This window comes from Mustela lutreola, chromosome 7, assembly GCF_030435805.1.
Source record: "Mustela lutreola isolate mMusLut2 chromosome 7, mMusLut2.pri, whole genome shotgun sequence".
NCBI lineage: Eukaryota > Metazoa > Chordata > Mammalia > Carnivora > Mustelidae > Mustela > Mustela lutreola.
In genome coordinates, this window is record NC_081296.1 from 67,263,675 (window position 1) to 67,277,953 (window position 14,279).

Sequence of the window (14,279 nt, forward strand, 5' to 3'; positions counted from 1 at the left end):
GAGAGCAGGGAGAGGGAGAAGCAGGCTCTCTGCTGGGCAGGGAGCCCAACACAGGACTCCATCCCAGGACCCCAGGATCACGACCTGAACTGAAGGCAGAAGCTTAACCAACTGAACCACCCAGGCACCTCTATTTAACCTGTACTGAGCATCTTCTAGGTATAGGCATTGTGCTGAGTGATTTGCATAATATTCTCTAATATTCACAAAGCTACAGTTATACTTTTCTCATTTTACAAATGCAGAAACTGAAGCATGAGAAAGGTCATTCATGCAATTGTTTAATAAACTTTTATTAGTAAGTTATGACTGTCCCATGATGCTGGATCTCTCAGAGTAAATGCCCGGCAGGAGCCTCAGGAGCCACCGTCTAGAGTGTGCTCAATCATATGACCTCTGCCCCACCCCCATCCAGCTCTTCCTTCTCCTGGACAGTGGTGACACTGCCCCATCTGCCACATCTCCCCAGGAGTCGTCCTGAACCCTTCCTTCATCCCTACATCTAAGCTGTCGCTAAGTCCAGTGGGCTCTTCCTTGGAAATGTCTCCCTAGAGCTTTCCCACTCTATTCTCCAGGCTTGGGCCCTTTACCACTTCTCTGCTTCTGTCTCAGGTCTCCTACTCTCTGATGTAGACTCCACCCAAGCCACCACCCATTTTTTCTAGAACCCACATCAGATGATCTCATCCCCAGCCAAAGCCTTCTGATGGCCCATTGAATTGATTTCATAATCTGGCCACAACTGGTCCCATTTCCTACACTGCCCTCCTGCCTGATGCTCCAGCTCCCCAGCCCCTCAACTGGCACCACTTGCAGGCCTATTCTCTTGGTTTTCTTGATGCTTGCCTAATGCCTTCTCTTTATTTTTCTTGGCCTTGGAAATCATGCATGCACTTCAAGTCTTAGGTCAAGTTCACCTCCTTTCATACACTATTCCTCTTTCTCCCCGGCCCAGCAGTCAGCCCTTGCCTATCTTGTGGCAACAACCACATTGACTGTGAGAGGTAGGAGCTGGTAGATCTGTATCCCCAGCTGTGAGTTCCCTGAGACACTTCAGTATTCTTGTGCTCGCTCAGGTTTGTCTGGGATGTTCTCCACAATCAGCCTCTGTTATATCAATGAAAAACGCCCATGCTTCTTAATTAAGGGTCAGCAAATGGCTGGGATAAGAAAAGCCGTTGCAGCTCTGATGGGGAAGTTGTGGTCTAGGGAGGCTGCATGGAGGAGGTGGACTTGGGAGTGACAGTCAGATTAAAGCTACATTTTGAGTTTCCTGAGCTTATGCTCTGTGTTGGACATTATACTATAGCAATGAAACTTCACCTAGATCACCTCATTTATTTTTCTATGAAAACCTACTACGTAAGTATTACTGTATCTACAGTATTTCTGTAGATGAGGAAACCGAAGTTAACAGCATCACGTGTGCACAGTGTCCAACTAGAGAGTGATTGGGCAGGGATGAGAATGCTGGTCTTCTTCCTACTCCCAAGTCCAACATATGGATGGGAGAATGAGTATGCCAAGGAATCCTGCAGCGATCAGCTCAGCAGGGAGTGTTTATGGAGTCAGTGGTAAGCAAGGCCCAGGTAGGCCCCACCCTCTACATCCCAGAGAGCAGTGAAGCCCAGGACTGAGGGTTTGGGGACAGGGAGGAGGTAGCTGGAAGGACTCTGTGTCCCTGAGACACCCCTCCTATGCTGTCTGGCCCCCCACAGCGGGGGGGGGCATTTCTCTGCATGGTCCAGACTTGTGGAATCAGCTGTACCCTCTTCTCTTTGTCTTGCATTGAGAAATGGGGTGTGGTGTTTAACTCTTGGCATCTGCTTGTATTTTGAATGCTGCTTCCTGGTTTCCCCATTTCCTGGCCATGGGACCCTGTGGACAAACTCCTTCTCCCTTCGGAATGTCCGTTTCCGATTTCCTAGCATAGGGAAAAGAGCAGTATCTGCTCCAGAGCATTAGGGTAAGGGTAAAACGAAATAACAATGACCATTATGAACTTGGTGTGGTGCTTGGCACATTGTTGATACTCAGTAAATGTACCTTTTATTATTATCTGACCTTAGCCTGGGCCTATTTGTATTTCCCTGATGCACCCAGCAGGGGATCTGGGGTGGAGCCTCCTGCTCTGAGCCCGACAGCTCCCAAGCTGGGATCACTTTTCTCAGGGCGGAAACCTCTTGTCTTGCGGCTCACCCCTGGCAACTTCCCCTCTGGGATCTAGCCTGCCAAGCCCCACCCTTCGCGGGGAGAGAGGCTTTGCTTCTGCAGGTTCTGGATGGGAGAAGTGGGACCCGGGAACTACAGAAAGTTACTGTGTTCGGCCTAACTTGTGTCCCCGTCCCAGGCCAGAGCCAGTCCAGAAAGCCCTCGGTGTAGGCTGGTGAGGGTTCAGTCCTCTGTGCCTGGCAGGTTAGTTCAGCAAGAGTAGCGGGACCACACAATATGTGGCACAAACCGGGACGCTTCTGAGAGTAAAGGGGGCGCTTTTAGTCATTACGCCCAGGCTACATGTTAAAATCAGGATGGCAGTGGCCCTGGCCCATAGCCCTATTTCAACAAGGTAGAGTCTGCAGGTCCCCGAAGGGAACAGGCTCTGTCTGGGTGGCCTAGGTGGGTGTAAGAGGGAAACCAAAACAGAGTGGCACGTTGTGAGCTTTGGACTCTCTACCAGTCTTCAAGGTAGGTCACTTGTCCTTCGTTCCTGTCAGGCTCTGCAGGTATTTGCCCCTCTGTGCTCCCACAGCGCTAAGACCATGTCCCTGGGTTAGCCTCACCAGGGCTGAGACTTTCCTCCGTTTTGTTCTCTGTTGAGCCGCCCCCAGAGCCTGGAATCGTGCCTGGCAGAGTGTATGCTCACTTTGGAACGAGTGAGGTTCTGAACAAATCCAACCATCGCTTTTCTAGCATTAATGATCTGTTTACTGGTCCATTGTCCCTGCTGGTTTATGACCTTCAAGGATGATATTGTACTTATCTCTGTGACTCCAGCACCCAGCCTAAGGCTAGGCAGGCAAAGAGTAAGGACGCTATTTTGAACTAGTGAATCGAAGCAGTCCTGCAGCCCTTAGCTGTGCTGGGTCTTTTCTGCCACCCATTCTGTCTCTCCTCATACCGAGGAGGCATTACGCAGCCGGTTCGAGGCAGGTTAGGTAGCTCTTGGCTTCCATTGGCCAGGTGACCAGCTCTGTCACTTCCTGAAAGCTGGTGGGTTCCTAAATGTGGGAGAAGAGAGGCCAGAACTGGTTGCCTTGGCCTTGTGAAGATAGGATCAAGACTGCGACTAGACCGAGGAACGGGAGGTTCTCCTGAGGACCTAGGGCAGCGGCCTGTTTGGAGAGGTTGGAGCGGGAACTGGACACGGAGGCTGAGCGGTCGTCTGAGGGAGGGAAGCCTGGGCACAAAAGGAGTCGGGAACTGGCTTCGAGGCTGGGGCTGAACTCCGCGGCCCGGTGGGGAAGGGCCTAAAAGAGCCAGGATTGCCCCCTGGCGTCAGAGCTCGGAACTGCACCCTGGAAGGAAGGGCCTGTATTCGGAGGAAGCCGCGGAGCATCCAGCGGGACCGCACCTCTGACTTGTCCAGCGCTCCGCCTCCAGCCGAAAACTCCCGCAGAACTTCCGGCTCCCTCCCTCAAGAACCGCCCGGCCCAGGCCCTGCCCCGCCTCCCTCGCCCCGCCTCCTCCCCGCCCCCTCACTCCGCGCCCCGGAGTGGCAGGCCAGGGTACGTTCCTGCGCGAGTAAACGCTGGGCTCCAAGAACCCGGAAGTTACGTTATAGGCGCGCGTCCCGGGGGCGGGAGTCAGCTGAGCTGCCGGGGCGAGGTTGGGATCTTCTCGAATCGGCTAAGGGGAGCCAGTGATCTTTTGGGGTGCGGGAGCGGAGTGCGGGACTGCGCCAGATTCAAGGGGGAGGGCTCCCCAGTCTTCTCGCTTTATAAGGCGAGAGCGAGAAAATCCTCGGGATTTTAAAGAGGAGTGGGCGGCGGATTGCCAAAATCTATCAACAGATTCTTGTCGAGGCTGGGGAGACGCAGTTTCCAATCCAGGGCGACGGGGATCCCTGGGGAGAACCCTGTTGTAATCCCTGGGCCCGGGAGGGAGCTCCCAGAGGCCGGGCACCATGGCGTCCATCCTGGATGAATACGAGGACTCCCTGTCCCGCTCAGCCGTCTTGCAGCCTGGCTGCCCCAGCGTGGGCATCCCCCACTCCGGTAAGGGAGGGGAGGGCGCCGCTCACCTGGCACCTGCTGGGGAGGATCGGGGAAGTAGCTCCAGGAGGTCCGGTTCACCGCTTAGAGGTGCAGTCCAGATCTAGGCCCCTGAATCTCCGCAGACTCTCTTAGCCCCCAGCAGGAGGATGGTCGAAGTTTGAAAGAGCAGCCTTGTGATCTAGGCCCTGCCACTAGGGTCCTAAGAGGAAACTGGAACCCAGATAAGGAAGTGGCTTGTCTACAGGGCCACAGTTGAGAGAACTGAGAATAAGCTCCAAGGCTTCAGCCAGAGCCTATGCTTTTCCTACCAGGCCCCTTCTGGAGGCGGGAAGAAGAGAGTGGTCCAAGAAAATGGTTGTAGGAGAGTATTGTAGAGGAAGGAAGACTGGTCCTAGAGGGAACTTTACTGGACAGTTATTTTAGGCCTTTACTAGATCTGGGTGCAGCCTGGTGTTGAGGGGAAATTTTTTAGAAAGTGAACAGGTTTGGCGGAGGGTTCCGAAGTGCTGGGATATTTTGTGCAATGGTAAAGACACGAGAGCAAAGGTGAGAGAGAAAGAAGCTTCAGTTTGATTGGCACTGTTCCCCGGGGCTTGCTCTTCCTACATTTTTCTGGAAACTCAGTGAGAGCATTACTGCATGGGCAGGGAGGAGGGGGGGGGGGTGATCTAGAATACTTTAGTTGAGCTGGGATTGCTGGGCCCAGGACTGATAAGGGAGAATATCCAAAGCTTTCCCCACATTACTATTGGGAGCGGGTACATGACAGTGCAACAGCAATCCATGGGTTCAAAGAATCCACTCTTTATGGCTGTCAGAGGCGTGAAAGGAGCCCAGGACCCTAATGTAGAGGTGATTAGCAAACTACCTGATACATTGATATTAAGCTTTTAACCAAAGGCTTGGGGTAGGGATATGTTGAGAAGTTGAAGAGGAAACATTTTTGGTTGCCTCTCCTTGTCCTTCCTCCTCCACATTTTCCGTACCTAACGTTTAATTCCCTCCTTCCCTGTAGGGTATGTGAATGCCCAGCTAGAGAAGGAAGTGCCCATTTTCACGAAGCAGCGCATTGACTTTACCCCTTCTGAGCGAATTACCAGTCTTGTTGTCTCCTGCAATCAGCTCTGCATGAGCCTGGGCAAGGATACACTACTCCGGTGAGTGAGGGCCCAAAAGGCTTAGGAGTAGGGCTTGAATTGGTGGTATCTGGGGCCCAATTAGTGACTAGGGCCTTTCTTTCACTCTGGACAGGTGAAACAGTAGATTTGGAAGTTTCCAAGAATATCCATTCCCAAAGAGAATTAATGCAGTGTAGTAGTAAAAATCAGGTAGACCTGGATCAGATCCCAACTCTCCCACTTACCAGCTAGGGAATATTGAGCAAGTCACCCAGTCTCTGAATGTGTCCCTTCACCTGTTAGAGATAGTACAACCCACACACTGGTCATATTGATCAGGGGAACTGTCTAGAGTCCTAAAATAAATCCACTGTAAATGGAAATAATATATCAGTAAAACTGGAAATACATACATACATACAAACATAAGTGGAAATAATGTATAACAAAAGTATCAGCAGAGTTGTTTATCCAGAATAATTATCAGAGATAAAACAGACCTAAGCCTCTATATCACAAAAAAAAAAAATTCAAAATGGAATAAGCATATAAATATTAAAAGTAAATTGGATATTAGGACACCTGGGTGGCTCAATTGGTTAAGCGTCTGCCTTTGGCTCAGGTCATGATCCCAGGGTCCTAGGATTGGGCCCCGTGTCAGGCTCCCTGCTCAGCGGGAAGCCTGCTTCTCCCTCTCTGCTCCTTCCCCCGCCACTCACCCACCCCCAATAAATAAATAAATAAATAGAATCTTTAAAAATGCAAAAATAAACAATATCAAAAGAATATTTAATGGGGATGCCTGGGTGGCTTAGTGAGTAAAATGTCTGACTTTGATTTTGGCTCAGGTCATGATGTTGGGGTTGTAAAATTGAGCCCCATGTCAGGCTCTGTGCTGGGCACGGAGCCTGCTTCAGATTCTCTTTCCCTCCCCTGCCTCTCCCCCTTCCCTCTTTAAAAAAATAAGTTAATTAAGATAAAAAAAAATAAAAGAATACATAATAAATGTCTTTGTTCTTGGGCTGAAGGGAGATCTTCTTACTCAAGCTAGAAAATCCGCTAGGAAGAAGACAGATATATTTGACTACATAGTAATTGCTGTTATGACAAAAAAAAAAAAAAAAAACTTTTGAGAGGCACCTGGTTGGCTCAGTAGGAAGAACATGGAACTTTTGATTCTGGGGTCCTGAGTTCGAGCCCTATGTTGGGTGTAGAGTGTACTTTAAAAAAAATAATACAGGGCACTTGAGTGACTCAGTTAGGTGTCTTTCTTGATTTGAGCTCAGTTCATGATCTCAGGGTTGTGAGATCAAGTCATGCATTGGACTGGGAATGGAGCCTGCTTAAGATTCTCTCACTCCCAGGGTGCTTCGGTGGCTCAGTTAGTGGAGCATCTGCTTTCAGCTCAGGTCATGATCCCAGGGTCCTGGAATTGAGCCCTGCATTGGGCTCCCTGCATTGGGCTCTCTGCTCAGCAGGCAGTGTGCCACTCCCTCACCCTCTGCTGCTCCCCTGCTTGTGCTCTCTTTCTCTCTCTCTTTCCAAAAAAAAAAAAGACTGTCTTTCTCCCTTTCCCTCTGTCCTTCCCTCCCGCCAATCATACACTCTCTGTCTCTCAAAATAAAGAAATAAAATAATAATTAACTTTAAAAAAAAAGCATTTGAATCAGGCACGATCAAAGATGGTGGGAAAAGGATGTTATTCCATGTAAGGCTATAGATTTTTTTAATCCTATTCCTTAAAAAGTCCTTAAAAACTAGTAAGAAAAAGGAAAGGGGAGGGCAAAGAGTATAAACCAATAGTTTACAGAAGAGGAAGTCTACATTTCTAGTAAACATCTAAATATATTTTCAACCTTTGGAAAATAACAACAAGGTACCATGCCTTTAACCTATCAGATTGACAGAAATTACAAACAGTAATTTTCACCATTTTACCAAACAATAATTTCACCATTTCACCCTATGGGACTGATGAAAAGACACAGGAATGGGCTTTGACACATTGCTGGTGAAAGCATAAATTGCCACCATCTTTTGGAAGAGTAATCTGGAAGCATTATTTGTGGTAGGAAAAACTGGACGCACACTGAATGCCCATCAACAGGAAAATGATAAAATTATGATTGAGCCATAAAGAGACAGATTAGGCAGTTCTTGAAACTGTGAGACCTGTATCAGTTAACATGGTGGAATGTTCAGGAAATATTAAGTGAGAAAAGCAAGCTCTTAATATGCATATACGCACATATACATGACATGAAGAAATTTTTGTCAAAACATAAAAAACAGTGACAAAACTCTGTTGTAAGCCTGGAGAAAGACATTAAAATCAGTTTTGTCTGGAGAATGACAGGTTTGAGAAGAAAATCATTAATATACATCTTTGATTTGATTCTTTGGTTAGAATGAGGGTATAATTTGAAAAGAATTTAATAAGGGAAATATAAACAGGAGCTTTCCTCAAGGTTATCCTGAAGACTCATTGAGCTCTACTAGGTGAAGCTTGTGGCACGGTGCTAGGTATACAGAAAGTGCTCAGTAACCATTAGCTACTGTTTGTTGTCCGTTTTTACCCCAGCAGTGTGGGATACCCCTGCCAGTCTTCCCAGAAGCATTGCACCGCTACTGAGCAGAGGAAAAGACTTTTTGTTCAGTGACTTCTCAAAATGAGGTGGGGGAATTCTCAGAGCAGAGGGTTCTTAAGGAGGCCCTGTATGTATGTCAGAGTTCCCTTGGGATCATATGCCAAATTTTATGTGTGTACACAGATTTCAGGGCAGAGAGCCTGTGGCTTTCATCAGATTATAAAGAGGTGTGTGATTCCAAAAAAGGGTCTGCCTTCTCTGGAGTGATTCTGTGACTCTTATCTTGACAGCATTGACCTGGGCAAGGCCAATGAACCCAACCACGTGGAGCTGGGGCGCAAGGATGATGCCAAGGTTCACAAGATGTTTCTGGACCACACTGGTGAGTTGCGGGGTGGGATGGGGGGGTGGAGGGAGGGTTGTCTGGGGTTGGACCGGTCGTTGAGGGGTGTGCAAGTCACCGCCCAGGCGCGTGGGATCAGAGAGTGGTGGGGGCAGGGAGGAGGCTGCCGGTGGGAATGGCTGCCTTCTGTAGGGTGCCATGCTCTCCCCCTTTCCAGGCTCTCACCTGCTGATTGCTCTGAGCAGCACTGAGGTCCTCTATGTGAACCGTAATGGGCAGAAGGTACGACCACTGGCACGCTGGAAGGGGCAGCTGGTGGAGAGTGTGGGCTGGAACAAGGCACTGGGCACCGAGAGCAGCACGGGCCCCATCCTGGTCGGCACCGCCCAAGGCCAGATCTTCGAAGCGGAGCTCTCAGCCAGCGAGGGTGGGCTTTTCGGCCCTGCGCCAGACCTCTACTTCCGCCCGTTGTACGTACTCAACGAAGAAGGGGGTCCAGCTCCTGTGTGTGCCCTTGAGGCCGAGCGAGGCCCTGATGGGCGTGGCTTTGTCATTGCCACCACCCGGCAGCGCCTCTTCCAGTTCATAGGGCGAGCGGCGGAGGGAGCCGAGGTTCAGGGCTTCTCTGGGCTCTTTGCTGCATACGCGGACCACCCACCCCCATTCCGTGAGTTCCCCAGCAGTCTGGGCTACAGTGAATTGGCCTTCTATACCCCCAAGTTGCGCTCTGCACCGCGGGCCTTCGCCTGGATGATGGGGGATGGCGTGTTGTATGGAGCCCTGGACTGCGGGCGTCCCGATTCCCTGCTGAGCGAGGAGCGAGTCTGGGAGTACCCAGAGGGGGTCGGTCCGGGAGCCAGCCCACCCCTGGCTATCGTCCTGACCCAGTTCCATTTCCTGCTGCTGTTGGCAGACCGCGTGGAGGCGGTGTGCACGCTGACAGGGCAGGTGGTGCTACGGGATCACTTCCTGGAGAAGTTTGGGCCCCTGAGGCACATGGTGAAGGACTCCTCCACAGGCCACCTGTGGGCCTACACCGAAAGGGCCGTCTTCCGCTACCACGTGCAGCGGGAGGCCCGGGACGTCTGGCGCACCTACCTGGACATGAACCGCTTCGACTTGGCCAAAGAGTACTGTCGCGAGCGGCCTGACTGCCTGGACACTGTCCTGGCCCGCGAGGCCGAGTTCTGCTTTCGCCAGCGTCGTTACCTGGAGAGCGCCCGCTGCTATGCCCTGACCCAGAGCTACTTTGAGGAGATTGCCCTGAAGTTCCTGGAGGCCCGTCAGGAGGAGGCCCTGGCTGAGTTCCTGCAGCGAAAACTGGCCGGTCTGAAGCCAGCCGAACGCACCCAGGCCACGCTGCTTACCACCTGGCTCACGGAGCTTTACCTGAGCCGACTCGGGGCGCTGCAGGGTGATCCTGAGGCTCTGAGCTTATACCGGGAGACCCGGGAGCGCTTCCGGTCCTTCCTCAGCAGCCCCCGCCACAAGGAGTGGCTCTTCGCCAGCCGGGCCTCCATCCACGAGCTGCTGGCCAGCCACGGGGACACGGAGCACATGGTGTACTTCGCTGTGATCATGCAGGATTACGAGCGCGTGGTGGCATACCACTGCCAGCACGAGGCCTACGAGGAGGCCCTGGCTGTTCTCGCTCGCCACCGTGACCCCCAGCTCTTCTACAAGTTCTCGCCCATCCTCATCCGTCACATTCCTCGCCAGCTGGTGGACGCTTGGATTGAGATGGGCAGCCGGTTGGATGCCCGGCAGCTCATCCCTGCGCTGGTGAACTACAGCCAGGGTGGCGAGGCCCAGCAGGTGAGCCAGGCCACCCGATACATGGAGTTCTGCGTCAATGTGCTCGGGGAGACGGAGCAGGCGATTCACAATTACCTGCTGTCGCTGTATGCCCGCAGCCAGCCGGCCTCGCTGCTGGCATACCTGGAGCAGGCAGGCGCCAGCCCACACCGCGTGCATTACGACCTCAAGTACGCACTGCGGCTCTGTGCAGAGCACGGCCACCACCGTGCCTGCGTTCACGTCTACAAGGTCCTGGAGCTGTACGAGGAGGCTGTGGACCTGGCCCTGCAGGTGAGCCGATGAGTTTCTACCCCATCCACGATGGGGTCCTGTAGAGCCCTGGTGTCAGATGTTGAGGGTTTGGAGTTGGGGGGTGTCCTGTGGCTAGAGGGTGCTGGCTTCTGTGGAGAGGAGCTGTGGTACAGAGGTTAGAAACAAGGATCCGAGATCAGGGTTTGGAATCTGGTTCTGCCGTTTGCTGGGCTGTGTGACCTCAGACTGATTTCTGACCCTCTCTCTTTGCCCCAGATCGTTGGGCCGCAAATGGCATAATGTTCTAGTTACTTCCCTCCTAAGGTGGATGAGAGTAGCATATAGGAAAAGGGCTCAGAACAGTGCCAAACATACTGCTAGTGGATTGCGTTACAGTCACTACAGCTGGAGGGGAGAGGGCTGAGGTATGTTTCTTAATCACGAGTTACCACTTGCAGAGGATCACAGGAAGTGCTGTTTAAAATGTGAATCCGGGGCACCTGGGTGGCTCAGTGGGTTAAGCCTCTGCCTTCAGCTCAGGTCATGATCTCAAGGTCCTGGGATCGAGCCCCGCATCGGGCTGTCTGCTCAACGGCGAGCCTGCTTCCCCCTCTCTCTCTGCCTGCCTCTCTGCCTACTTGTGATCTCTGTCTGTCAAATAAATATATAAATAAAATCTTTAAAATGTGAATCCCTGGGTCTGGACCCAGGACTTAACTGAATCAAAGTCTGAGGGCGGGGCCCAAAAACCTGTATTTTGAATATGCTCCCCATTTGCCAACATCAGTGTTTCCCTCAACCGAAAGTAGCTTTTACAAAGCAGTGCCGGGGACAGACACATCACTGAGACAGGTTCCTCTTGGGGCTTCTCCCAGGGCCCAGGTTCACCCTGGGCATCTTTGTCTCCCCTAGTCTGTCCCAGTCTCTACTCTCGACCCCTACTGCTCGCGATCTCCCTGCAGGTGGACGTGGACCTGGCCAAGCAGTGTGCGGACTTGCCGGAGGACGACGAGGAGCTGCGTAAGAAGCTGTGGCTGAAGATCGCTCGGCACGTGGTGCAGGAGGAGGAGGATGTGCAGACGGCCATGGCCTGCCTGGCCAGCTGCCCCCTGCTCAAGATCGAGGACGTGCTGCCCTTCTTTCCAGACTTTGTCACCATCGACCACTTCAAGGAGGCCATCTGCAGCTCTCTCAAGGCCTACAACTACCACATTCAGGAGCTGCAGCGGGAGATGGAAGAGGCCACAGCCAGCGCCCAGCGTATCCGGCGAGACCTGCAGGAGCTGCGGGGCCGCTACGGCACAGTGGAGCCCCAGGACAAGTGTGCCACCTGCGACTTCCCCCTGCTCAACCGCCCTTTTTACCTTTTCCTCTGCGGCCACATGTTCCATGCTGACTGCTTGCTGCAGGCCGTGCGGCCTGGCCTGCCGGCCTACAAGCAGGCCCGGCTTGAGGAGTTGCAGCGGAAGTTGGGAGCTGCTCCAGCCCCTGCCAAGGGCTCTACCCGCACCAAGGAAGCCGAGGCAGGGGCTGCCGCGGCAGGGCCTAGTCGGGAACAGCTCAAGGCTGACCTCGATGAACTTGTGGCCGCCGAGTGCGTGTACTGTGGGGAGCTGATGATCCGCTCCATTGACCGGCCCTTCATTGACCCCCAGCGCTATGAGGAGGAGCACCTCAGCTGGCTGTAGGAAGGAGGGTGTCAGCCCGCTGGGTGGGCAGGTGGTCTGGGGCACGGCTGCCCCCTCTTGGGAAGACCACATCATGGTACACGCTAAGTTGCCTGGAGACCGCTGGGCCATGACGGTGTTGTGGAGAGTGGAATTAGAGCTGTCGCTTGCGAGGTGTCATCTGTGAGCACGTTCTGCCGCTGTCCGTGCTCCTCTTGAGAGCTGCTCTTAAACTGGGCCATCTGCCTGCCTCCCAAGAGAGGGCCTCAGCCTGGAGGAGTCAGAATTCTGACCCTGTCGCAGTCCGCCCTCCATCTAACAGCCCTGTTTTCCTCTCCACGGCCCACAGACCTCCTGTTCACCTTCTAGAGTGAGAGTACCGTTCTTCTTTTCCTCTGTGACCCTTCTTCCTCAGAGGACAGCCTCTCCTGTGTCTGCCCCTCGGTCCCAGAGTGAAAAGGCAGCCCCTCTGCATCTTGGGCACGGAGGGTGGGGAAGGAGGTGCCAGTGTACACCTTCTAGGGCTCTGGGTGAGGGTGCCCTGGGGCAGAGGGCCTCCTGGGGGTAGGGGGAAATGGTGATGGGGGTGGGGCGCATTAAACAGCCTGCACTGCACTGGGGGCTCTTAAGTTGATGGCTTTGTGTCCATGCTGGCCTGAGGGGTGTGTGGGTTTTCTCCAGGGGTGCTGCAGTGCCACAGGGTGGCTACTAGAAGCCTGAACACTTTCCAGCCTTGGCCCTCACTCCTTTGTCTGGAGATGTGACAGTTTTGTCATTGTTGTGATTTTTCTCACTTTCTTGTACCGAGACTCCATCCTCTCTGGCTCTAGGCTTCAGCTGGGCTTGATGATGGCCCACTGTCCTCTCAGACCAAGAACTATTTTTCCCTTTGGCCAGCAGGTGGTGCTGCTCCCCACAGAATCCTCCTCACCGGGACAGCTGGGGGGCACTGATTTCTTGTCACTTTCTTCTTGGTCTGTTCCTCCCTAGTGTGTTCTCGGAAATTGCACTGCCTAACCATGAATCTAAGCCCTCATCCTTCCTCCCTCCACTAGCCTGTATAAGTGTTAGATTTTGCTCCTCATATAACTCCCGTGACCAGCCCCCACCTCCACATTATACCTTTTTAGCTGTGGCTACCCTAGAAAGCCCTGCATTGGGGCCTTCCTGTAACATCAGAGAGCAGCACCCTTTGCTCCATGGACTGGGGTTCACAGTCCACTGCTGGGCTCTATAGGTGTGGTCTATCAGCTGCCCAGAATGAAACAAAATAACAAGTGCATGTTCCTGGAATTAGGCTGAATACCAACCCCCAACCCCCGCAGGAGTGGCTGGTGACTGCAGGCATTTCTCTCCCTTGCAGAGTAGCCCTCTTCCGAGATTTTTAGCTCCTGCAGTCCTGGTCGAGTCTTGCCCTGCCGAGTTCCCTAATCACTAGAACAGGTGTCTCTTTGCGGCTTCTGCCAATGGTCAGGCTAGAAACTGGCCGTCTTTGATGAGCCTCAGACTTTCCATTTTCCGCCAGAAGCAAGAGGGAGCAAATGTGGAAGGGGCTGGTAATCTGGGTGGGTAGAGGGCATTCTAACCCTGTTCCTTCTGTTCCAAGATTTGGAGAGCTCTGGTTCTCCTTCCTCTTCCCATGTGCTCTAAGGCTCCCCTCATACCTAGACATGCCCAGTAGAGAGCTAAGGGGTACTGCCCCCCACTGTCGGTATCAGTCTAAACTTTGACCTGCCACTTGCATGGTCACTTGCTTAGAACAGCTTGGGTTGTCTGTCGTGCCTAATACATGTTAGTTAAACAAACACTGCCCTATTGCTCCCTCCTCCCAGAGGACTTGGCTAAGACAGCCTGGGATGCCTCTGCCCCCTTCTGTCTCTTCCCAGCCTGCCCATCTGGTCCTAGGCTGCTTCCTCTTTCCTGGAAAAAAAAAGCCCCAGGCTTCCTTGGCACTGACAGAATGGGGTTCCGTCGAGTCAGGGGAACGGGAAGCTACAGCTCTTAGATCCCTGGAAACCACGCAAGGCCTCGAATGGAGGGGAGAGAGAAGGCCCTCAGGGCCTTGGCCCTAAGCCTGGGGAGGGCCAGAAGGGGGTGTGGCGGGGGGAGCAGCTGTGTGGGCAGAGACCAAGATGAATGAGCTGCTCCTGGAGCTGTCACTGGAAATAGGAGGAGTGGCCACAGGCAGTGACGCTGAGAACAGGGCAGGAGGCCTGTAAACAAGGAAGCCACCTGGGGTAGACTCAGGGCGGTCACTGGTCCTGGGGAGCAGGTGCTTCCTGAGGCGCGCCCTTAAGAGG

The 14,279-nt window shown here is 53.0% G+C and overlaps 1 protein-coding gene across 1 annotated transcript; it reads left to right on the forward strand.

The window, feature by feature from the left end:
• Positions 1-3,782: 3,782 nt before the first annotated feature.
• VPS18 (VPS18 core subunit of CORVET and HOPS complexes) lies at positions 3,783-13,003 on the forward strand. The gene is made up of 5 exons (XM_059181191.1): positions 3,783-4,214; positions 5,230-5,371; positions 8,211-8,302; positions 8,481-10,351; positions 11,275-13,003. The coding sequence occupies exons 1-5, from the start codon at positions 4,124-4,126 to the stop codon at positions 11,998-12,000; spliced, it is 2,922 nt and encodes a 973-aa protein (XP_059037174.1). The 5' UTR covers positions 3,783-4,123; the 3' UTR covers positions 12,001-13,003.
• Positions 13,004-14,279: the final 1,276 nt, after the last annotated feature.